Source organism: Thunnus albacares, chromosome 1, assembly GCF_914725855.1.
Source record: "Thunnus albacares chromosome 1, fThuAlb1.1, whole genome shotgun sequence".
Taxonomy (NCBI): domain Eukaryota; kingdom Metazoa; phylum Chordata; class Actinopteri; order Scombriformes; family Scombridae; genus Thunnus; species Thunnus albacares.
This window is the reverse complement of record NC_058106.1, coordinates 24,143,107-24,168,214: the sequence shown is the minus strand read 5'-3', so window position 1 is coordinate 24,168,214 and position 25,108 is coordinate 24,143,107. Positions and strand designations below refer to the sequence as shown.

Below are 25,108 nucleotides of genomic sequence, written 5' to 3'. Positions count from 1 at the left end.
AGCACTGTAGAAAAGCAAAGAGCTTAAACCTTGAGTCCACATGCGCACACACTCCACACGCTCACTCTTTCAGCCTCGACCTCATGGTCCCAGAGTGTCTCCTGACAACCACATTTCTCTCTTTTGCCACTTCCTTTTTACACAAGTATCCCAGTCTCCATAGCAACTCATCTCAGTTTTAGAAATATGGACAAAAGACACAGGGGGGAAAAAAAGGAAAATAGGCAAGGACATACACAAATAATACATGAAGCCTAGACGCAAATTAATCAATAAATGCACACACTCCCACACACACGCACTCAGATGTGCACAAGCAGAAATACATGGGCACAGACACACACACACACAAGAACATGTGCTTCCAAATATCACTACCACACCTTTACCTACAGTTGAGAAAGCAAACTGGGGAAACAGTAATAGTGTTCTTGATTCACAAATGTAATTCCTCTGAGATATTGCCAAATGATCGGTGTCATTTCCTTGATTTTATTTTCCCCATCCACAGAGGGATCTAATATCAACATCATACAGATGCCTGCTTGTCATAATGACATCACTCAGCCTGGGAACGCCTTGACAAAATGACTCGGCTCCTGTATTACCTTTCTAAAAAAGAAGCTGTGTGACGTCAATGGCTTGACACGTCTCATTGTTAATTCTTGTAAATGTGTCCAGGTTGAGTTCCTTATGAATGACAAAATGTCTCATACTTACTATCACCAAGCCATTTCTTTATTCTTTATTCCCCTAATGTTCTGTGGTGAGGTGTGGTGCCACAAACAGAATTTTGGGAGCCAAATCTGTGATCACATGTAAAACTATAAACCTCTTGGTTTCTTCCTTTTACATTCTTATTTTTGCTCTTTATCTGAGCAAAAGCAAGGACTTTGGGTTGAATTGCAAAGGATATTTGAGCTTGACTGACTTGTTGAAACCCCTGAAACAAAGAGTCGTGTGTGTTAGGGCAGAGAGAAGGGTGTGTTAGTGGTCTAAAATGTTAAAATGTCGGACTCTCAGTTAGAGCAGGAGGCAGAGAGACTGACAGATGGACAGCGAGAGCGAGGGAATGAACAAAAACTCTTGCCCCTCTGCGGAGCGGTGGATTGACAGATTTACTGTGTGTGTCCACATTTTTCGTGTAGCAGCGGTCAGGGCAGTGTGAAGGGAACACAACTGAAATCAGCTTGTTTGTTTAGTCAGGAGTGAAGGCGAAGAGAAGAGCCAGCCTGAAAATAAGCTTTGTTTGATTCGTTGATCATGGCAGCTCACTCTCCGTAGAGCCAAAGCCTGCCAGAGTTTGAGTGTATATAAGTGAGCATGTGTGTTTCAGAGGTTAAAAGGTGCTAATGTCAGCCCAGTTCTTGTGTGCTTGTACGTGCGTATAAAAAGTTTGGAAATATGGACAGTGTCCGATCTGTGTGTGACTCATCCGATATATCATTCAGATGCATCTCTGCAGTGTCTGAGTCACCATGCAGCAGTGACAGACTGAGGGGAGAGCATGAGGGAGGGAGAGGGAGCGAAAGGAGGGGAGCAGATAACAAAGGAAGCTGATATGATGAAAGAAAGATCATGATATTATCTTATCCTTTATTCATTTGACTCTTTTCTGCAGCCTTCACTTAACTCACTTCAGTCTGTCAGAGACATTATCTTGTCGTGAGATTGATTAAGTGTCAATGAAGTGTTTGCAGGAGGTAAAGCCTTTTCAACAATTTCAACAGATTTGACGTAAAATATAAAATATGTTACTTTAAAATTGAGTAGATATCATTCCGTATATCTGATGGTAAAAGGTGTGGTCATACAGCAGGTGTTTCAGTTTTTCTTTAACAGAGGTGTCAGAATATTTCTCATCTTTTAAAGAAAATGAGATAAGGTGATGGAGAGCATTATTGAACAGGTTTTGGAGATTTTTACAGGGGTTGTAACTCCAATAATGTGGGGGAAAAAAGAGAACTACTTTATAAGTTAAAATCAATCACTCAATAAAATACAAGTCATATTTAACCAGTCTTGATGTAAAACTAATGAAAGTTGCAGCCTGAGCTCTCTGTTTTCATGTGAAATATCAAGCTGCTATATTTTTCCAATATCTTTCCAAAGCACATGTCAGAGGCAATGTCTCTCGTGTGTGTTTTTTATCCTATTTGTTTATTGTCCATGCCTTTTTCTCCCACACACTCGTCCCAAGGTGTCTGCTCTCACAGGCTCGACCCTTAAAGGCACCGTGCATTAATATTTCATCACCACAATAACACAAAACAAAATCCATTAGCTGAATACAAATGTGTAACGTTGAGTTCTTGTTAAGAAAAATGGCTGCAGGAAGTCAGTAATGAAGAGAAAAGAATGACTGCTTGGATCCTGATTTTTTTTTTTTTCAGTCGTGAGGAGTGATTGTGTGGTTTTGGATGGGATGTAATTGCCTGCAATTGCAAAGCAATTTCTAACCCTAATGGGTAAATTGCAGGGTTTAAAACAGACTTGGTGTTGTGCCATTCATACCAGCAATTACAGCAATTGGTTTAAGATGAGCTTACAAAAGGCTTGTTTTTTAGATTAAGATTGTCTAACACATGTTTTTATCTGGGTCGTGGTTATTCAACACAAGTGACATTTGTAGAAAATGGATTCATGGTGGTCAGCCCTTGCTGTGAGGAGTGTGTGCTGAGCAAACACAGAACAAAAGGGCAGACAGTGATAGTGTCGTCCTTGTGTTATCCCTCCGCTTTGAGACCTCTCTATCGGATGTGTCACATCAGTGTAGCTGATGAAATCAGATGGACACGTATTGGTGGCAGCATGAAATCAATACAGGATTAAAGGAAGTGTGTGTCATAGTGGTGCACCTCAACATGAGTCTTTGTACATTTTTATTTTATTTTATGAATTTAAAAAACTAGTAGCAGCAGCATTATTATAAACATGATAATTGCTGCTGCCTCTTTTTAAAATACACATATAATATATATAGCGTTGCTCCTAAGTTGGGTTTATTATTTTATGTTTCCTCCAGTCCCATTAGACATGAAAGCCCTCCCCCCCATCTCTCACTTTTTAATGAGATTTGGAGTGTGTTTGTCACCCCACTGTGAAGCCATCAGTGACAGGCACGAGGACAAAAGGAGGCCTAATGCTTGGGTTTTAGGAAATACCCCCCTCCTAACCAGACACACACACGCACGCACACACACACACACACATGCACCCCTAGCTCCCATCTGGTGTTAGGGCATTAAGAGGCAAGCCTGAAAAAGGAGCACACACACATGATGTTCATACACAGACACACACACTTCAATCCAGGTGCCTTAGCTGCATTAATTGAAAGAAAATGCCTCCTTCCCTTCCTCTCCATGTTCCTGAAGTTCTTATCTTCTATTTGACGTCTACTGTACTTGAACTGCAAAACTGTGCTCTTTGGTTTTTGTCACCATCTAAATGTTTAAACTGCCAAAGCAGAACAGAGAGCAGGAAATCTTGAGGTGCAGAAGAGGAAAATAAAGCAACAAGTAAATCCAAAATAAACCCCAAAATATTCAAAAGTAACAATAATTTCAGGTTTCAGGTTATCACAGTATTTTTAGACTTTGTGTGAAAAACAGATGAAAATCGGGAAGGCCTCATTACCAGATTTGTTCCCTCCAGACATGAAATGTATGTTTTGCTCTGAATAATGGAGGAACTTGTGAAAGAAGCAGCAGTATCCTTGAAGTATATTAGAACAAACGTGTGCTCGTGATTCATCTCCTTGAATGGAAAAACTGTTTTCTCTCTTTCATATTCTCTCTCTGTTTCTTCTTGGAATAGCTTCAGTTTGAAATTGATCCAGTACTGAGGGCATAACAAAGAGAAGATGAACAAGGTGATGAAAAGAGAAAGAACATTATGTCTGTCTGCATGTGCGCACACATATCTGCAGACGCCTCAGCTGCATGCACATAATCTTGCATCATAATGTTGTCTTCTGCCTTTCGTAAAAAGATTTGGTTATATCAGATTAAGATGATATTGGTATTCTGTATTGACAACTAATATCTCTTCTGCTCTTTCTTGCTCATTAATATTTTGATTATATTTGGCTGCAAGGATGGAGTAGCTGTTAATTACACTTCCTACAACGGATAATGTTTTTTTTTTTTTTTTGGAAAGCAGCTTCAGGGCCTCAATCAATCAGGTAGGCAGCCACAAACTAACCCCAATATGCTTATCTCCTCTGTGTGTGCGTGTGCGCGTGCGTGTGCGCGTGCGTGTGCGCGTGTGTGTGTGATCTTGAAGGAGGCCTGATGAAGGAGAGTTTCTGACTTACTAATATTAGAGTGCCTCACCCCAGAGGCTCCCCCTTGACAAGCCAATGACGCACTTCCTGACAAGGTGGTAGGAAGCTGCGTATGTGGAGAGGAGAAGGAGGTGTTGAGAGGGGGGATGGAGTGGGGGTGAGGGGGGGGCGGCTAAATATATACCAGCTGTGGTGATAGTGCTGAAGGCTGGCGTGTGCATCCAATCATGCTTCCTGACTCCTGCAGGAGGAGGATCCTGCTGCTGTTTTCCGAGCCAATCGGTGTTAATCCCGAGTGTGTTGTGGGGGGATTGCTACCCAGCATTCGTGTAGAAGTGTGATGTATAGAACAGGATTGTTTAAGGTCTTGAATACCATGATGCCCTGCTGTAGTTTATCTGCATTCTGCATATCTGTGTGCAGCGTTCACCTTAATGAACACGCCCCTGGTCATGTTACGCAGTGATACTTCATTGAGCACCATGGACAGCTCACGTGTGGATGTATGTGACTATAGAAACTATTTTTCAACCCCAAAACAAAGATATTTCTCTGATTGCAGTTATATTTAATAAAGCAAGTCCTAAAAATACTAATAAGTAATTCAGAAAATGTAATAAATCATAAGGAAAAAGGGGAGAGTAATTCAGAATGTTTTGTTTGTTTGTGATACCTGAAAGATAATATTTTCATTCATTCATTCATACGTTCCGACCCTAAATGATCTTTAAGCTTGGGTTTGAGTTGATATCCTCTCTGAAGATATACTTTCTTATCACCCTGTGAATCCCTCAGAGGTGCTGGAGGCACTATGTGCAAATCAGGAGCTTATTTATGAGCCACATTGGATCTCAGGGGGCACAACACGAGCACAGCCCCCGAATCATTAAAGAGTGATTTTGGCATCCACTTCCTCTCCTCACAAACACCCCCCCCCTCTGCTCCCTTGATGCTCAGGCAGCACCTGCCCCCCACCCACATTTGAACAGCCATTTAAGATGCTGAACATATGCGCACGCATTCCCCCAATTTAGCATCCATGCTGTCAGACACACACACGCCCACATGCTATATTTGTATATGTGATGCAAATGAAAACATTAAAAGTCAAGGGAACATTTAAAGAGCTGCTGGATGACGTCTTTCTACACAAAGACTTGCATCAGTACACAGGCAGCAAGGCTGCTCTTACCTTAAATTTTTTTAAATCTTTTATTAGGAGCTCAGTGTGGGGAGGAGGTGGTAAGTTTTGTGTAATAAGCGGATTGACGGTCACAGAAGGGTTATGGGTCACCTCCCTCACTTGCACCGGGACAGGATGACAGTTCTGGCTGGTTGACTGTGAGAAAATACCATTTAGGGCAGCTGGTGACACGTTTATTGAGCCTGTCAAATTAACAAAAGCAATGAGCTGAGCCGGGACAAGAGTCACAATAACACACACACACAAAACACACATACACACAAACACATACACATACACATACACAGAGCATGTTTTTAATATCACCTGATCCAGAAGTTGTGCATCAATCAAACCCTGATCTCTGTGTCACCTTGGGCTTTTTAAAACTCCTGGGTTGTTTGATGCCAATGTCATAGGACGGAGAATGCACTAATACTGCTCCACACAGAGCAGGAGTCCAAACAAAATAAATGATGTCTGCATACATATTAACATTAAATCAAAAAGAGATGAGCAGATGCATAGGTTTAAAAGCAATAAATTAGCATATTGCTGGAGTATGACAAGTATGACATTAATCATTATCTTGTGCATTTCTACAGCTGTGTTTGAATTTAAAGTCCTCCTCTATTCAAAAAAATGTTCACTTGGATGTTTGACCCTCACTGTGCAGAGTGACGTACATCTGTGCACAGTTTCACACTAGAAGACTCAAGTTTTTAAACTCATCTGTTGAAAGGGGAAAGTTTCTTCAGAGTTTAAGATGCGTACGTATGAGGTGTTTTTTTCTGGCATCACGACTAGTCTGGAGCCAATTGCAGTTCAATATGCAACTTACACAAGTGTGACGTGGAAACTTTAAGCCTTGAAGAATGAACTTTTCACTGAAGCAGGAGACATCTTAAGCTCCATCCTAAATGAAAAGTACATGCATATTCATTGATTCTGAATTTTTCAATGAAAGAAAAGGAGTAGATGTAATATTTAGGATTTTTAACAAGATAAAACATAAAAGACATATCAGACACAAATTATTATTCCAAGAAAAGTATTTTTATAAATCTTAAAACATGTCTCGGGGTGATTTTTAATATTTCCAGTCAAAAGATCCTGGCCTACATGAAACAACACAAAATATACAGGCTTTAATTTCACAAGAATTAGAGACCAACTTCAAAATCATTTTCTGGAATAAAGGCATTTTGCTGGTTCATATTTATCAGCACTTATATCAAAAATATATAACTGAAAGGGTCTAAAAGTTCCCACAGTTTTTTGAACAAAGAACAAGATTAGACTCATTGTTGTTGGAATTTCGTTATAGTTTAAAGTTATCCATCACTGTGCCATTGCATTTCTTTCATAATAGACAGTAGATGTTTTTCTTTTAGTAGATCATTAAGCACAGTGAGTCATTGAACAACTTCAGCCTTTAGAAGGTTTTTTATCTTAATTATACTTGATGATGATGATAAGAAAGAAACGGGTGTATTGTTTTGTTTAGTTGTATCTCCCCTGATGATCATCTGTGAGAATAGTGTTGAAGCTTTGTTGATGGAGGTGGGGGTCAGCTCCTAAATCGAAATAACACCTCCAAATAGCTCAATAAGTGCTCCTCCTCCCTCTCATCTCCATTAAGAGGTTAGAACAGTCAATAGGTCCAGCCAAACACTGGGGAATGACCCTATTGATTTCACCGACAGGGAAGGAGGGCAGCCATTAACTGTGCACTTCCTGTGGCCTTGGTGGAGTGGTGAAAACTCTTAGCTTAAAACCCCACTGTAATGGTTTTATCCACTGATCTCGTGGGTTTTCTTTTTTTTCAGAAATCTTAATCTAGTTTAATTTCTTCAAGAGCAAACCATTAATGCCTGGCTCACAAAATTCATATTTTTCTGTATTGACAAGTAAGTAGAGGGAAATATTCTGCAAAAAATATATAGTGTATACGGTATGGAGTATTTGCTGAAATTACCCAGCAAGCTCTGTGACTGACCAATCTCATTAAACAAATAAGACCTAACATGGTGCATGCTTTGGCAATCATGCCTCATAATAGCATTGTTACATCCTGCACATGAGCAGCATATTAAATGTATTTTTACCACACAAAACAGAATAGCAATATCCATCTGAACTACCTCAATCATGTCATACAGAAAACCAAATGAGAAACGGTGTATTCATGTGAAAGTGAATGTTACAGTTTCAAGCAGGGTGGTTGAATTTCAACTGCAAATCAGCTGCTGCATTTAGGATGTGTGCTCATCAGCTTTTAGGTTATATTGCTGGTTCAGAGCTCCTTCATGCAATCAAGGTGAGATTTTTTTTTTTTTTTTCATAAAGACATTTACCCTGGATTGTATCATACAGCCTTCCTCAGCAGAGGGAGTTAGTTGTAATGGAACTGCAGATGTTCAAGTTTAAAGTTTCTGTACATTTTACAGACTTAAAGAATCAAATTTCATTCTCCAATTTGTAGCAAACATGAACGGAGAAAAACTAAATTCGAACATCTATAACTGATTAAATTCTATCTGCTGAGGAAGATTGTGTGTCACAATCAAAAGCTTCAGAACAGCTGCTAATGGACTTTCTGGGAAAACTATTTTATCCACATTTAAAGGGGCCAAAGCCCATAAAGAAACCATTACTCTATATACAATAGGGGTGTTTTCTTGTCAGCCTGAGAGATTCAAGACCTAATCAAATCCAATTTTGCAAGCATTTTTTTTTCAATATTTCAATACAATAAATACACAGTACAGTAAATGACTCAGTGCATATTAACTACACAGAGCAGCAGTGGTATTGTGAAATTATTCTCCTTTTTGGTCAATACAAACTCTCAGGACACAGATTTGTTTACTTTTTTTATCAAAAAAGGATAGAGAGTATTTCATTTTGACATCAACAAACCTCTCAATTTACACAGCAACAGAAGCCATAGAATCACACTGTAACTTCAGAGGCACAAAAACAGGAAACTTTTTACTACTTCAGGTTGCACATTTGTCATTTTTGAAAAATGTAGAATCGCCTGTTTAGATTTCATCCTTTATGTCAATGAATATTGTTGCAACAATGAAATCAGGATGTACAGGGGAAGGAGGAAGGAGGAGGTACATTTGGTTAGATAGGGAAAAGGGGGGTCCAGCCACTTGATGAAGAACATTTTTAAAACTAAAAACTGAGAACAGAGAGAGAGAAAGAGAGATAGATAGATAGAGAGAGAGACAGAGAGAGAGAGAGAGAGAGGAGGGGGGGGGGACAACAGCACACAGTTCATGAAGACAACATTTAAACAAAAACAGAGACATGAAGAAGAAGAGCGTCCGATTTTAACGGAGCTCAGTTTATCATTCTCATCTGGTGAGCAGCCCCGTCACAAACTCCTTGCATTTTCTTATTGTCAAAGACGTTTGTGTTGGACTCTATTACTATATTTTTATACATATATTTCTGTTTTTTTCTTTACAAGTATTAGTGTTTATTTTCTACATTTGTTATCACAAAAAAACACGACTTTTGAACAGATGCATAAAAAACAGTTACATAATGACTGTTCATGATGATTCATGATGTTTGACATTTGACCAGAACTGTTACTATGGATTTATTGCTTTGTACACTGAGTAATGTTTGGTGCTACCTGCACACTTGGGGGGTAGAGGGGGTCCAGACTGGAACCTCACTGCTGATGGGCTGTACTACCTTAAAAAAATCATCTGACTTCCAGCTAAAACCCAGCTCTGCTCTTCAGCTTTGGTTAATTGTGCAAAGAAATTGAAGCATCAGTAACAGTTTCTGAGACAAAGACAAATAAGCGTGAAAGAAATCTAAAAGGAACAATTAAAAAAAAAAAGACATACTACAAATTTCATTTTGTTCCATGCATAAATACACATCCACACACATCTATATTGTGAAGTGCTGACGTACGATCTCCACAGACAAGTGAAAAATGAAACAAACTTGGCCCCCTTCAGACCTTGTCAGTGTAAGTGCAGAATGAGGACGAAACTGATTCTAGAGGCAGACTATTTTGTACTCAGGAGCCTGAAAAACTTTTCATTGCCAGATTCTCATAGGTATATACATTATAGTTCATTTAATCATCATCTCACTTCCATTCTGAAATGAAAATGGACAAATGGCAGTTTGTCCAAATTGCACATGTCTGTGATTGCCTCTCCTACTGTATCTTCTCTAGAACTATACATAGAAATCTTCCATTTTGGTGAACTTTACGCCAAGTATTGATATCTGTAAACATTCAAATACTTCTCTTCTACCATGTCATGTGACATTTTAAATTCATCTTCATATAGTTTGAACATGTGAACTAGAAATTACTCCCTTATACCTTTGCCCATATTTTTATATACCACTATTTTATATATTCTGTATGTTTTTCTCTCATAAAACATCATTAGGTGTGCTGCTCTAATATATTAAGACTCTGATACTCTCTTGGTCTAACAACATTTAATCTGTAAACTCTTATAGATCTTTACTTTGTGCACCTGTAGTTATCTCTGTCATATATGTTTTATCTGAGACAAATCTTTCAACAAATGCTTTTAGTGGCTTGACAGTAATCATGAAAATGGCTTTACTCCTGCACTACACTGCTGAGATGTGTTGGGCTACAAATGCTAAAATCATACTCTCAGCTGCAGAGGTACCGTGTTACAAAATGACATGTAGCAAACATTTTTAAGACATTTTTTTTTAACCTTTTATACAGTCATCACTATGCCACTCGTCAAATCTCTACACCAAGTCACCTACATGTTAAGGACTTAGATTTACACACACAGAAGCCAGTGATAAGAAAAAAAAAAACAATCATATTGTGCATTTAAAGGACACACTACTCTGAGTGCATTCAGGAGAGATACAGTACAATCTATATCAACAGAGTGTCTAGTTTCTGTTCACAATGCTGTGCAGTGACATGTTTATACACTGTAATGGCTGGCTTGTCGGACGTTGTACTGTAACAAGAACCAGTTAATTTGATAAATAAGGGGTTGGTTCTGATGGGCTGCTTCTCTGTAACCATCAAGGCTTCAGTGTAGTCAGGAAGCCTCGGCTGATGGGATGAAAATGTTTACGTTTACACACGATTGCACTCCAAATAAATATATCTATCATCAATATGCATAATAATACATTTACAGACTGCCAATTTGATATGTGTTACACCTCTATTAATCAAATATCTTTTAGTGATTTTTATATATTTTAGTAATTTTTACATTAAGTTGATACTTTTTTAAATTTTTTAGAATTTGTGCAAACAATACAACGATGGATTGTAGCTCTTTTTCTTGTTTCTCATTTGTTGATATTTTTTATGACTAAACTGATGCATACTCAAGAAATGTTTGGTCTAAGAGTATCCCTCATCCTGCCTGTATCCATAGCCTCCTCCCTGTGCTTCTTCCTGGACATACTCCTCCGTCTTCTCCCAGCCGGCAGCCCAGCCGCCATTCACCTGCGTGGTGGCGCCGTACGACTTGCCATAATTTTGAGTGATGTCGCCTGTCTCTTCTGCCAGCTCGTCCTCGTCAATGAAGCCGCACTTCTCCTCGCTGGTCAGTTCGGGGTCGGCCCACGGCTGTTTTTCTCCTGATGCAAAGAGGCCGTAGAACACCACACCCCCGTAATGCACCATGGAGGCAATTAGGAACACATACTGCCACTCCTCTCGAGTCTGAGGAGGAAGGATGAGGAAAGAAAGTGTTGTTTCTAAACCCTTAACAAGCATCAGTCTGCCAGTCAGTCAGTCATTAGAAACCTCTGCTGTGCAGCCAAACATTGCTCAAATCCATAAAAACTTAATTTTAAAATTCTAGTAGAGATCCCAAAGTTTCCAAAGATGCATCAAGCTGACTTTTGGGGAAATATGTATAAAATGATGCTCAAGATGTCAAGGATATTTTCAAGGAGTCTTGAATTTGAATGAATAGGCTGATAAGGAATATATGTGATACTATCAGACAGTGTGAGATGAGGTGATTTAAAAAACATGAAAGTCACAGGAGAAACAAAAACTCTAACACAACTATACATCAGTGGCTACAGGAATTTTTGAATAGTAAATACTTCTATATACTTACTGTACAACATTTAGTATCACTTAATCTGTCACTTTAACAACCTTTTATAATCTGCCATGAGTATTAGTAATACATCATTTTCAGATATTATTAAACCTTCCGTGTCTGTTTTTTAAGCTATAAATGTATTACTGTGTCAGTTATATTCAACATAGGTGTGGCCATTACTTGAACAGACAAAAGTGCAGCTGAGACAAAAAAATGTTTTGATTGATCAATTTGCTTTATATTTCCTATATATGAAATGAAAGTGTTTTATTTACTGCCATATTTGGTGTCTGATGGGAAAAGCCCTTACCTTGTTTTTTGTCATAGCACCAACAATCAGTGGACACACCATCCCAGACAGGGTACCCACACCGTTGGAGATGCCCATGAGGATACTGGCATAGCGAGGAGCAATATCCAAGTGATTGACATTGAAGCCTGATAAAGCAAAAAAAAAAAAAAGTTTAAAAAATGAAAATATAGCTGACATATTTTCATCTTTGTGAGTTTTGGTAACCAGATTCAAATGGAGGGAAATACTGTGACAATATGTATCAAAAGAAACAGAAAAAGGACACAGTTGTAGATGAAAGCTGCACAAATGGTGACCATCTTGTTGCAGATATAGGCAGTCCGCAACTCGCCACACATCCTCCCCCACCCTGACTGGCTGAATGAGTAAGTGTCCTCGCTGGCTGCTGTGCGGTGCCTGCCTGGCAAATCCCCCCGAGACAGCTAGTACTGAATTATTAAACACTCCAGGAGAAGGCTCAAGAACAACAGGCAAGAATCTGATTTTGCACTCATGCAGTCACAGACCTCTGCATCCCCTGTAACTAAGCATTAACATGAAAGGATCTGTTGATTGAATGGCTGAAGAAGGCTTACAGGTTCATTTGCCATTTCGTGTAAAAGTTCAAAAAATAAAATCTCATATCCCTCTGATGAAGTTTGTAGCTACACAGCCATTATAATTGATTAAATGCAATACTGGTGTTATCTGGATGGATATTGGAAGTTGTTGTAAATGTAAATTCACAGAAAATAAAAGCATTAAAGTGCCAGCAGTACAAAATTTAATAGAAATCTACATCATCTGCAATATCATATTATCAGATGAAACTGGGATGTTCATCAAAATTGTGTTTAATTTCAAATACATTGCAACCATGTTTTACGATTCCCTCCCTTATAGCAGCCTGCCAAAGAGTCTGGACAGAAAATACAGACTGTTTTACTATCCAGTCTTGGATGATCAGAGGATGGCATGCAAACAAAGCAATCTATTTTTTTTAGGGTATAATGTTTTCTATTTCCTTATGCTGTATCAATCTGAACCAGAATCCAAACCAAACAACACAAAACAATCTAGGTTCTCCACAAACTTTGCAATTTTGTGACTGGAAAAAAAGGAACTGAAAAACAATTTTGATGAATACCCAAGAGGCAGAGGTTAAATATTATAGACCAATATTACCAGTGGAGGTAAAGGCTGCTATCAACTACTACATTAAAGTAAAACTTTGACATTTTGGAAAATTCGCCTGTTCACTTTCTTGCAGAGAGTTAGATGAGAAGATTGATACGCTAAATATGAAGCTACAGACTGCTAGCTAGTCTAGTTAAGTTAGCCTAGCGTAGCATAAAGACTGGAAGCAGGGAGAAACAGCTAACCTGGCTCTGTCCAAAGGTCAAAAGGTGCTGGACTATAAATTTTGCTGCTATCTGCCAAGAACTAGTCTGGCATGTAACTGCATGTTAAAATCACAACTGGATGTTTTTTGTTTTTGTTTTTTTTACCTTCAGACAGAAGGTCTTGTTTCCAGTGATTTATGCTAAGCTAAGCTAACTATCTCTTGGCTCTAGCTTCATATTTACTGGACAGATTTGAGAGTGGTATCAACCTTCTCATCTAAAGCCTGTCAAAATGTCAAACTATTTAAAGGACCAGTGTGTAGGATTTAGCAACATCTAGTGGTGAGGTTGCAGATTGCAACCCACTGAATACCCCTCCCCCTCACCCTCCCCTTCCTTGTAGGAGAAGCTACTTTGGCTGCAAAACTCATGAAAAGTGTGAAAGCCCTTCTCTAGAGACAGTGTTTGGTTTGTCCATTTTGGGCTTCTGTAGAAACATGGCAGTGCAACACGGCAGGCTCTGTGGAGGACCCGCTCCCTATGTAGATATAAGTCTAAGATAACGAAAACACAACGATTCTTATTTTCAGGTGATTATACGCTAATGAAAACATATATTATATTCCATTTCTGCCAAGTCTGTTGAATTAGATGCCACTAAATTCTACACACTGTACCTTTAACTATACTTTTGAATGTCATTGCTTGCTTTCCTTACAAATTACTAACTACTAAAAAAAACTACTGGTTTTGTGAAAGATGTTCTACACATTCACATCCTTATTCACTTCAAATGTGATTTATCCTTCTCTTAAACACCAAATCCATTAACCCTTCTGTAGTGAAAACTATAGTAAACCACACAATTAAATCCAACTAGATTTCAACTACAGAATATAATACGCTAAATTGCATATAAACTATATTTATGGTTGAGAGACTATAAAATATGTTTTACTTCTACTAACCTGATATAGCAAATCCACTGAAGCCCACTGCCAGCACCAGGAAGGATATTGCCACCCCTTTGCTGTGGGAATATCCTACCACCAGCAGCAATGTGGCCTCCATGCCAAATCCTAACAGAGACAGACAGCAGGTCACACATACACACACACACACACAGAAATACACAAAGCCCACGGGCTGTTGGCCATCACAGTGCCAATTGAATTAAGCATGATACACGGTCTGCACTCAATTACATAAGTGACAGATATGAAATCAATGCACAGTCAACATTAGTGAGGCAACTTGTGTACAAGTATTGAACAGATAGATTTTTACAAAAATACAAATGCAACTATCTCGACTTTAGCCCGTCTGGTCACCATGTGGCGAAGACCAGCTAAAAAAATAAACAATATGGATCTAACACCGTGACCGCAACACCCTGCTGCTGTGCAGAGAGAGGTGTGGAAAATTATATTTCATCCTCAGCTCAGACTTCTCACCTCCACAGTTCATGATTTTCCTGACATTGGTAGTTGACAGGATGTTCTTGCTGCGCAGGTAGTCGGCCAGTTGGCCGCCGATGGGCACAATAATGGTCATCACCAAATGGGGCAGGGCAGACACTATGCCGACCTAAAGCCACATACAGGAAACCAACCAAATCAGGTGTAATTGCAATATATTTTCTATTAGACTTCAAATATTGCTAGTTTAATGATGTCTTTTGTTTTATTTTCTCTGCTTTTAAAGGAGTTAAAACACTATCAAACAGAAAAGTTGCCATTTGATGTATTCACTGGTTTTCTTATCCTGCTGTTGGCAACACATCTGATGGTTTCTATCAATGTCAAATAATTTGTGACATCAAAACCTTTTTCATCATGCCTTGTTACGTAATGTATCAGTTCATGAGAAATACCCACAGGCCAACAGTTGAACCGCCATTGATTTTGCTAGCGATTCAGTCCAAGAGCAAAATGTCACATGCCCGAAAACCTCTAGCAACCATAGTTGTGTGTTTGAGTGGGTTTTTTTCCATTGCATTTGAACACATTGTTTATGAACCACATAACTGTTGATGTAGACCCACCTTACTTATCTCAAAGCCAAACACTTCCTCAAAGTATGCAGGCTGGCTGATGAGCAGCAGGTAAAACGTCCAGCTCCTGCAGAAGTTGGCCACGATGATTGCATAGACAGGCATTGAGGTGAAGAACTTCCTCCAGGGGGTCTTGAATTTCTAATAATAATAATAATCACAATACATTTATTTTTTATAGCGGAGTATGATAAAAGTATGAAGTGATGGAGATTTGAATGGAAGTGACCTTTTCTCAGATCACAATATCTAATTTAATGGCTTTATGTTTTGGCTTTAAATGGTTGATGAAACTGTAGCTTGGTATCCTTTATAACTCAGGGGATTTAAAAACAAAGAGTACTGGGTGAAGTAAATTATATTTGTTGGCTAGTTGTTACTTTTTCCCCTCACCTCAGTAGGACCCATTAGCATGGCACTCTCTCCAATACTCTCCTCAATGTAGCAGCGCTCCTCATCAGTGATGGTCGGATGTTCAGCAGGGCTCTCGTAAGACACTAAGATCCAGAACATGTACCATAATATGCCGAAGCACCCTGCATATCACAGACAGATAGAAGTCGCGATTTTAAATAATTGCAGATGTGCTGCATCAATTCTGACCTCAGCAGTATGCACACAGTATGTGTTTGGCAGCCTGATCTTTCCAAAATGCCTGAGAGAATAAAACCCAGACAGGAAGGCTAACTGCATCCAGTCCAGAGAAAAAGATGGGGGGTTATTTATTGACACACCAAAACATCAGGGGGAGGAAATCAATACGCAGTCTGCCGGGATAAATCCATTTGACTTTCACTGGACTCTCTGACAGTCAAACTCTTAAGCTTCAAAACACTTAACCAAAACATATTTCAAGACATTTATACTCCTTTATAATCATGTCAACACAGAATTATTCTCTTGGGTATACTAAACAATACACATACTTATCACATGCAAACCCTCATCAATCAATCTTACCGTAGACGTAGAAGACTGAGGACCAGCCTGAATACTGAACCAGGATCCCAGCCAGAGGCATCGCAATCACAGCACCAGCATAAGAGCCTGAGAAACAGAGACAAAGCAGTTGAAGGGAAACATGTTGTTGACCTCAGGCATCTTAAATAAATCTATAAAAGCCAATCGCATGAAAAATAAATATTTACCACAGAAAGAGATGGTGGCCAGACGACTCCTTTCCAGCGGAGGAGCCCACTTACTCCAGATGCCATGACAAGCTGGGTAGGTGACTCCCTAAACATCACAGAGCATCAGTCTGTATTAATTTATGTTAAAGAGATATGAGTTAAGGGATAGGTTCACAATTTTTCAAGTCTGTCCTAAAACAATAGTCAAATGCCCAAATGAACATAGTCACGTTTTTCTTGCTGTAATAATTCCTCCTGTTCATACTGAACATTAGAAGATCCCTTCATAATGTACTTTCAATGTAAGTGATGGAGGACAAAATCCACAAGCCTCTTTCTGTGCAAAAATGTATTTGAAAATTTCCATTACAATCCCTGTTTTTGTTACGACCCTTCCGCTGCAGCTGAACAGGAAAACATTGTCTGTCAAGACACAAAGAGCGATTTTTTTTACTAAAAAGACTGACTGTGGAGGATATCCACTTTATTTGACTAACTCAGATGACTGGAGCCTCATATTATCTTCAGGTAACCTTTCAAATACATTTTTGCCCAAATGAGGAGTGTGGAGTTTGTCCATTACTTACATTGTAAGCACATTTAGAGAAGATCTTCTAATGGTCAGTGTGAACAGGAGGAACGATCACAGTAAGCAAAACCTGTTCATTGTTCATTTGGTCACCTGAATGTTGTTAGACTTGAAAAATTGTGAACCTATACTTTAAACTGGGAATGTTCTTCCTGATAGACACGGTGTGTTTGGGAAGTGTATCATGAACATGGTCAATGCTCCACGTCAGCCATTTGTGGCGTCCTAGGAGCCATTACAGGGATTGATTCCCTGAAGCACAATGCTTCGAATCCAACCTTCTAATGTTTAAACATAAAAATATATATTGCAGTTTTGTACAATTAATTTATTATAGGTCCTGTACATGCATTACTTTGCACCCGATTTTGATGGATCCAACACTGTATTGTGTCAGTGAATAATAGCTCAAAAACCCAATAGCAAATATAAATATAAACATTTTACTGTATGCATTTTTGTCATGCAATATAGAGTGGAGTACAATGCTTTTAGTCACCACAAGTGAAATTTACCCAAATGCTCTACTACCTTGCAAGTTGTATTACTGGGTGACTTTGAGCTTTTGAGGATATACAAACACTCTACAAGGGAATGTCCTTTTAGTCATGAACCAACAGATATCTGAGATAATAACTAACAAATATTAACATTTTCACCTGTGTAATTAACATGAACAAATTGCACAGTGCCATGAGCAAAGAGGACCTGATGAGCTGTTCATGGAGCAAAGCAGCCCTGCAGCTATTAAATGTTCATCAGCCACTAATTTGAACAAACTGTGCAGACGCAAAACACAATCTGTATCGACTTTCTTAGGAGAGCGGTGCTTTGCCTATATGCTCTTGTGGGGGATGAAATATTGAGAGTATAATATTAGATTAATTTCATTTATTCTCCTCAAAATGTATAAAAACTATCATTAAACCTTCATTAAAGATCTGATGCTAGCCTACTGATTAACCATCATGGCCTCACCCACCTCCTAAAAAACAATCTTCTAATTAGACACACGATGCCCACCAACAACTTTACCTTCACATTTGATTATTTCTGTAATATGTGCATACAGTGTATAATGTGTTTATGCAATAAAACTACTAGCGTCAGACTTCTGTAGCCTATTCTTCACCATAACAACAGATCATCAGCATATCAACTACAATATACATTTGACAGATATTTGTGTGTCATGTTTCACTACAAAGCCAGAGGATTAATGTGCTTTTGCATATCAACATTACCCTTTTCATGTATCTGTATACCAGCACTTTGCTGTTGTGTATCCTGGAGACAAAGTGTGACAGGAAAAGCTGGACTATCCCACAAACACTCAACTGTAGTGGACTGGATCAATACAGCCCGTCTCAGATTTCCACAGGATGAATATCCAATGCATGTTATAGTCTTTCCTTTGCTTTCTCATTGTGTAAAGATTGTAGGAAGTCCCTTTGTATTTATAGTCTACAGTATAGTGTTGTTATTCATAGCTATTAAGCACTAGCTCACCTTTATGGTCTATTAATGGTAAGAATACTTCAAATACTTTACATGTATTCATGAATACATTAAATTTATCACACACTAAATTTATTAGAGAGGACAAAGACTCAAAAAAATGTTGTAATACACCTTAAAATGTTAAAATTTTCTCTTCCACAGGATGCTTTTGGGTGTTGATGTGGGGGGAATCTCTACTCTTACCTCCACCAGTCCTTGTAATATCCTGACAAAAATGACACACCCATAATGGACTCGGGCAGCCGAAGGAATGAACATGTTGAGAGTCGATGTTAGGACAATGGCTGCACCAAACACCCTGAAAATAATAGAAATGTATTTGAAATATAACATTTTATATAGAGCAACTCCCATCATAATTATTTAATGTCAACTTAACGTATGACATTTTTTTTTTGCTTTGTGCCATAGTGAGTAGAAACAGTGCCTTGAAATATTACATTAGAATATTAATTATTAAATACTAAATATACCTTTCCCTTTTTTAAAACATTATTGTAGGCCTAATAAGTGGTTTTTAAAACACTTTACAGTAAAAACATCCATGAAACATATTCGATTTGTTGTTTACTTTAAAAGGCCTTTCAAAGTCGCGTTTTTGTTTACTGTTTCCTTTAGATTGAACGCAAATCTGCCGTCACACTTGAATTATCTGTGCAGTTTAATCATCATTGCACATATGTTCGTATTTCGTGTCCTCCTCGGTTCTGATTGGCCCAGAGCCAGTGACGTCGGGGAAATTAATATTTCACGCAGCAACGCCCCGTCACCATTCACATATCTGTCGCTTAGCAACCATTTGCTCTAACTGGTTTTCATGAAATACGTTTTTCATGAATAATAAACATATTTCATTTTAATTTGACATTGAAATCGATGCAAATAGTTACGAATTGTATTGATTTTTTTTACATTACAATATTTTACAATAACTTTCATTAACACGCCTCGCCATTGTTTATTATTAGCTTCAGCCTGGTAAACTGGATAAGGTTTCGTCTTTGTTCTTGTTGTTAAAATTGGAATAAACGAAGAACGTTATATTTAGCGGTTTTTGTTTTTTTGTTGTTGTTTTTTTTCTTAATCGTGCGGGCGCAGCTGATCTAGTTGAAGAAACCATCCATAAACACGGAGCTATTTCCCATTTCTGTCACGTCCTCCCGCCCCTCTCATCTGCACGCGGGGGGCACGCCCTAATCCGGTTGAGACTACTGTTGGGCACGAGACCAATTGATTCGATTACATCCTCGTGTCAATCAACAGCACGAGGACGGACAAACATGTTTTTTTTTTTTTGTTTTTTTTTTTGCAGTAGGTTGGCCTGGACTTGATATAAACTGTCTATAGCGAGTAAATCCATGCTGCAATAGAGCCTTTTTAAAAAAAAAAAAAAAAATATAGGCCCCAATAATTATTTTGCTATTTTAAATTTAGAAAACGTTTACTGTCATTGCGAAATCAAGACTGAGGCCTGTAAACCATTTTGCCTCCATACATGTTCATTTTTGCTACTAAAATGATTAACAAAGCAATTTATGTCCACACACATCCTACAACATTTTATCCCCAAAATGTGCGCCATCATATTCATATTGAAGCAGGCTATATGTAATATAACGTAATGATAATGTGTGTCGCTTTGGCAATGCTCGTGTGAATAAAAGCCTTTTGGCGACAAGACAGGGTCTGGTCTCCATGCCCCGAGAGAGCGACAGATTAGACCCGGCTCCCCCCAGGGAGCTCATTAACAGGTGGCAGAAAGCCCTGACACCGGGAGCTGCAGGCCTGCCAGCCCGGCGCCCTGCCTGCAGCTCTGCATCACTTCAGAGCAGCTGATCAGCCATAAACCGCCTGCTGCTGCCTTTATGCACTGATATATACTCACACTATAACTGTGTATTGTTCGTTCAGTTCATAATTCAGACAATCATGACGCCATTTTTTTTCATTTCTGGCCTTGGCGTTGTTTTGGGTTTTTTTTAATATTGTTAACTAAATTTATTGGGATGTCTGTGTTCGTTTTCGATCCCTATCTATTTCATAAATGTCGAAGAAATGAAACAATAAAGGAGGAGAGAAGGGGGGAGGGAGGGGAGATCAGGCCAACTGTTCAGTTTAATGAACAAAAATCATAAAAATCACATTGCTTCCTCCGCCAAATGAATGTGTCTGCGCTGTATTTATGGTAATTCATGGGGAGTGCCGCCTACCTGTTTGCTGCCAGTCTGGAGGATATGTATCCTCCCGGGATTTGCGTCACAATGTAGCCCCAGAAAAAAGATCCGTGAATCATTCCCACCGTCTCTGGATCCCAGTTGAACTTGGCTTTCTAATGGGGAAAATAAAACCAATAAAAACGAGCAAACACAGACGCTGAATATTAATAAATGACCTCTGCTGGAGGCTAGACATTTCTTTCTCTTTCTCTTCAATATCATTGAAGAAATTAACGAAAAAATATGTACTTTTCTGAGTAGAAGGATTTAAACGTGACGGCCTGATTAGTATTATTGAAAGGCCTGAAACGTTTTAATTCGATCCAGTCCAACATTGATCTGTTCACCAACATCATGGACATGATCTGTCAGAGGTTTTTTTTCAACCAACGTGAAGCTGTGCAGGCAAGACGATTAGATGACGAATATTTGGCCTAAATGCAAAAAATCACATATACACATTCATTTTACCTAAATATATATAGGCTGTGAATTCGCATATAGATAGATCACTTTAAAATGTATGTCTCTTTTAATTTAGCACATACTGGACCTTCATGCAAATATTGCTGTCAAGGAAATGTTGATTTTAGAATAAAGTCAATTACTTACATTTCTACACGTTTAAAACTATACACGCAGGATACAGAGATGCATTTGACTTTCAGTCTTTTTTTTAAATTACATGATGTATTATCCAAAAAATACTACATAGGTTATTTGACATTATAATATATGACGAATTCTCTTGTGCATTAACAATTTGGGCATGATTTAAAATATTACAGGCCTATTAAAGGGTTTCTTACTCACAAATATCAGCTTAAACGTTGCGAAAGCTCATCAGCATGATTATTGGGGATCATCAAGATTTCTAAAATGATTATAAGGCCTAATAAGGAAGTAGGCCTTTACACATGCTTGTTCTTTTTTTTTTCTTGATAAAATAAGGATCAGGTGTCTCATGTCTCGAGCCATGCTTTACGTCGTTTTTTACGTCAGGAGGTGCTCTCGTGCTGTTGCCACACCTCTTTGATGATGATCTTCCCGTTCTGGTGGATGGTGCTGTTATTGACCATGCCCACTATGGCCACGCCCAGGTTACACCGGATACCGAAGGAGATGCAGAAGCCCAGGCCGCTCATGATGGCGATGATGTAGCGGCGCGGCAGACCGAAGCAGTTGCAGTCGCACAGCGGGGGTTTCTTCTCCGCGGCCTCCCGGGGACGCCCATCCTCCGTCAGCTCGATCACCTCCCCGGTTTTCTGTTTCCTCTCTACCACCCTGCAACAGCCAGGTGAGCACAACACTGTCTAGCAAACAGTCCCCCAACCAAGTGACATCACATGAGATAACGCCCCCCCCAAAACCGAATAATTTCTCCCAATGGAAAATATTTCTATGGAGGCCTTTTTCATTTTTATGTCATTAATATTCTATTTGAAATGGATGCTATGGAGCTCGTGTGGTTTGTAGTATCTGGGATTTCTTGCATCATTTCAGTGAAGAAAACACAAGTAACTCCTGCAGAATCACCACATGCAGCAGCACAAGTGGTGAGGCCTCTATACTGTATTTTCTTACTGATTTTCACACTGTGAGCATCACATCTATGAGATTCAAGTCAAGATGACTCAAACAGACATAAACAACGAATTAAACCCAAATATGTGCACCTGTATGTGCGCTGAAGAAAACAATTTAATAAAATAAAACAACACACTTCTCATGTAGAGCTTGAAAAAAAGGCGAATATGTCCCGGTACCGCATTGCAGCAGCCCGCTCACTTTCACACTCATTAGCATTCACGGGACCGAGCAGCAGCTCCAGCCTCCAGACACACGTCTGTGGGCATTCCTCAAAGTCTTTTTTTCCTTTTTTGTCCCCCCTCAGGAACCTCACATTTACTCACCATGCGTCGTTTGTCCCAATTCAGGACATAAAATGATAAAAATCGAAACATCTAAATCCCTGTGTCTGCAAATGATGAATACAAAACAACAGGGCTGATTGATTATGGTGGAAAAAGAATCGAATAAAATGCAAACTAGTGAATGAATTGCAGTGAAATCAAAGGCCTCTGGAGATATAAATCCACTGCGTTTTTATAGAAAGACTCATTGTAACCAAACTTCTTCTGATCATAAGGCCTTTTGAAATTTGTATTTCATCTGCAGAGTTGAAGGAATTTATTACTTTGTGAAACAGTTCTCCCACAAACGCTTGAAATACATTAACGATAATTCACAAGTGAATTATCTAAACATAGCTTCAAATTTTTAGTTATTCAGTTGCAGATACAGAAACTAGCAAGATCATGTCTACAGAAGAGAAAAATCCATGTATGGTATCATATAGGCAAACAGATGGATTGTAATTATTATGAGGCACGGCTTATCATTGGATGTGCGTCACTAGTTTTCAAGATAATATGGGAGACACTAAATTTTTTTTTGAATGAAACACAAAAAATACGCGCGTGGCCTTCACGTCCTGTAGTGTACAATCCGTCTGCTAATGAGATTCAGGCATACAGGCCCTGCATCACGCTCGCATCCAGTGGCATTTAGGTTCTTCCAAAGAAACCCCTGCCAATACCATCACACATACACACACACACACACGCACACACACACACACACACACACACACACACACACACACACACACACACACACACACACACACACGATTGCATAATTTTCCTCTCACTTCTAGAGGCGTGACTATAAAGATCCCTGTAAGTTGTAGAACAGTTTTTGGTGGCCTTGTAGACACAAACACACACACACACACACACACACACACACACACACACACACACACACACACACACACACACACACACACACAGCATCCAAATAATCACACTGTAACATCAAGAAATTACCAGACGCCAATCACGCTGGTAAAAATGTCACGTCCTTACCTGTACATATGACCCAGGGTCTTCCCCGCAAATTCCTTCACCCCCGCCGCGGCTCTCGTCTTCACTGACTCCATATCCAGTTTCTATGTATAGGCCTGTTTTCTTAATATTATTTTACTGCTTAATCGATCGTCATGTTACGGCGCAGGACAGCCGACTGCAGCGGCTACGAGGAAAACAACAAAACCAAGTTGTGGTAAATGTGAGTCCAGAGAGGCGGCGATCCGACAGACGCGTCTGGGTTTTTCACAATGAAAGCGCGATTACACCTTCATGCAAAGGGGACTCAGACGAGCTGTGCGCCTCCATCCACCACCAACTCATCTCCTGCCTGGCGTACAGTAGCCACGCACAGTGCCATCACGACGAAAAAAGGAAAAGGAGTGAAATTGATAGCCCGGCGTCGTAGAGCGATATGGATCTGTCTCCGCAACAACAACAACAAAAGAGAGAGAGGGAGAGAGAGAAAGAGAGAGAGAGAGAGCGGACGGAAAAATAAAAAAAAGACTTAAGTTTAGAGAGCAGAGGTGGGTGTTTGGAGTTGCTTCAATAAATCAAAGAGGAGTGAGGCTGTATCGTGTCTCCTGTGGTGAGCGCAGGTTCATCTGACGTCGTGTTCAGCACCGAGGTCAGCGACAGCAGCTCCGCGTCCAACATCTGGCCAGCTGCTCAGCGCGAATGAAGGCCACAGTCAAAATATAACATGCTGATGTATTTACACGAATCTGTTTCTGTTTATTTCATAAGGTGTTAAGGGGAAGAGGAGGTTTTTACTCAAGATCAATTCGCATTATTTAATTTTAAAAGGATGTGAGGGTATAATGCAATTAAAATCAAGGCGATATGTATTTTATTTGTCGTTTTTATACTTAAATAAATAATTAAAAACAAGGATAGTAACCCCATATATGAAAGCTGCAGCTCTCCCGAGGGCGGTGCTATGGAAACCAAATGAGCAGGAGTGGATTTTCCCTCCAACAAGCTCCTCCACGTAGGAATCCATCAATAATTTAAGCGTCTCCCATATTTTCATCCCTCTCGACAACCATATCTTCCCACAGAAGCGTGCACACATTTTTGGAAGTCCTTTTGAATATTTTATGAGGTTTCAAGGATATATCATCCGATAACTGTCCTTCTGCAGACCAAATTTAGACAAATAATAATAGGCTAGTAAAACACATAATAATAATGATACTACTACTACTAATAATAATAATAATAATAATAATAATACTGATGATAATAATAATAAGAATAATAAGAATAATAAGAAGAATATACTACTAAGATATAGATCTTAGATGTGCGATTTGCTGACAAAAGAGATGGGAGTAAAGATCAGTGTCTTTACTGTCATTTGTGGGTATTGGACACCACCTGGTGGTCACACAAGGCATTGCACTTCTCTCAAAATGGACAACTTCAAAATGTAAATAAAAGC

The 25,108-nt window shown here is 39.1% G+C and overlaps 1 protein-coding gene across 1 annotated transcript; it reads right to left on the bottom strand.

The window, feature by feature from the left end:
- Positions 1-7,989: 7,989 nt before the first annotated feature.
- On the bottom strand, positions 7,990-24,320 carry slc17a6b (solute carrier family 17 member 6b). The gene is made up of 12 exons (XM_044351049.1): positions 23,665-24,320; positions 21,763-22,018; positions 20,729-20,847; positions 18,702-18,816; positions 16,427-16,514; positions 16,239-16,325; positions 15,672-15,814; positions 15,270-15,419; positions 14,680-14,812; positions 14,194-14,304; positions 11,901-12,028; positions 7,990-11,196 (listed from the first exon to the last, which is right to left on the bottom strand). Exons 1-12 carry the CDS (start codon positions 23,736-23,738, stop codon positions 10,873-10,875), a joined length of 1,728 nt encoding a protein of 575 aa, XP_044206984.1. The 5' UTR covers positions 23,739-24,320; the 3' UTR covers positions 7,990-10,872.
- Positions 24,321-25,108: the final 788 nt, after the last annotated feature.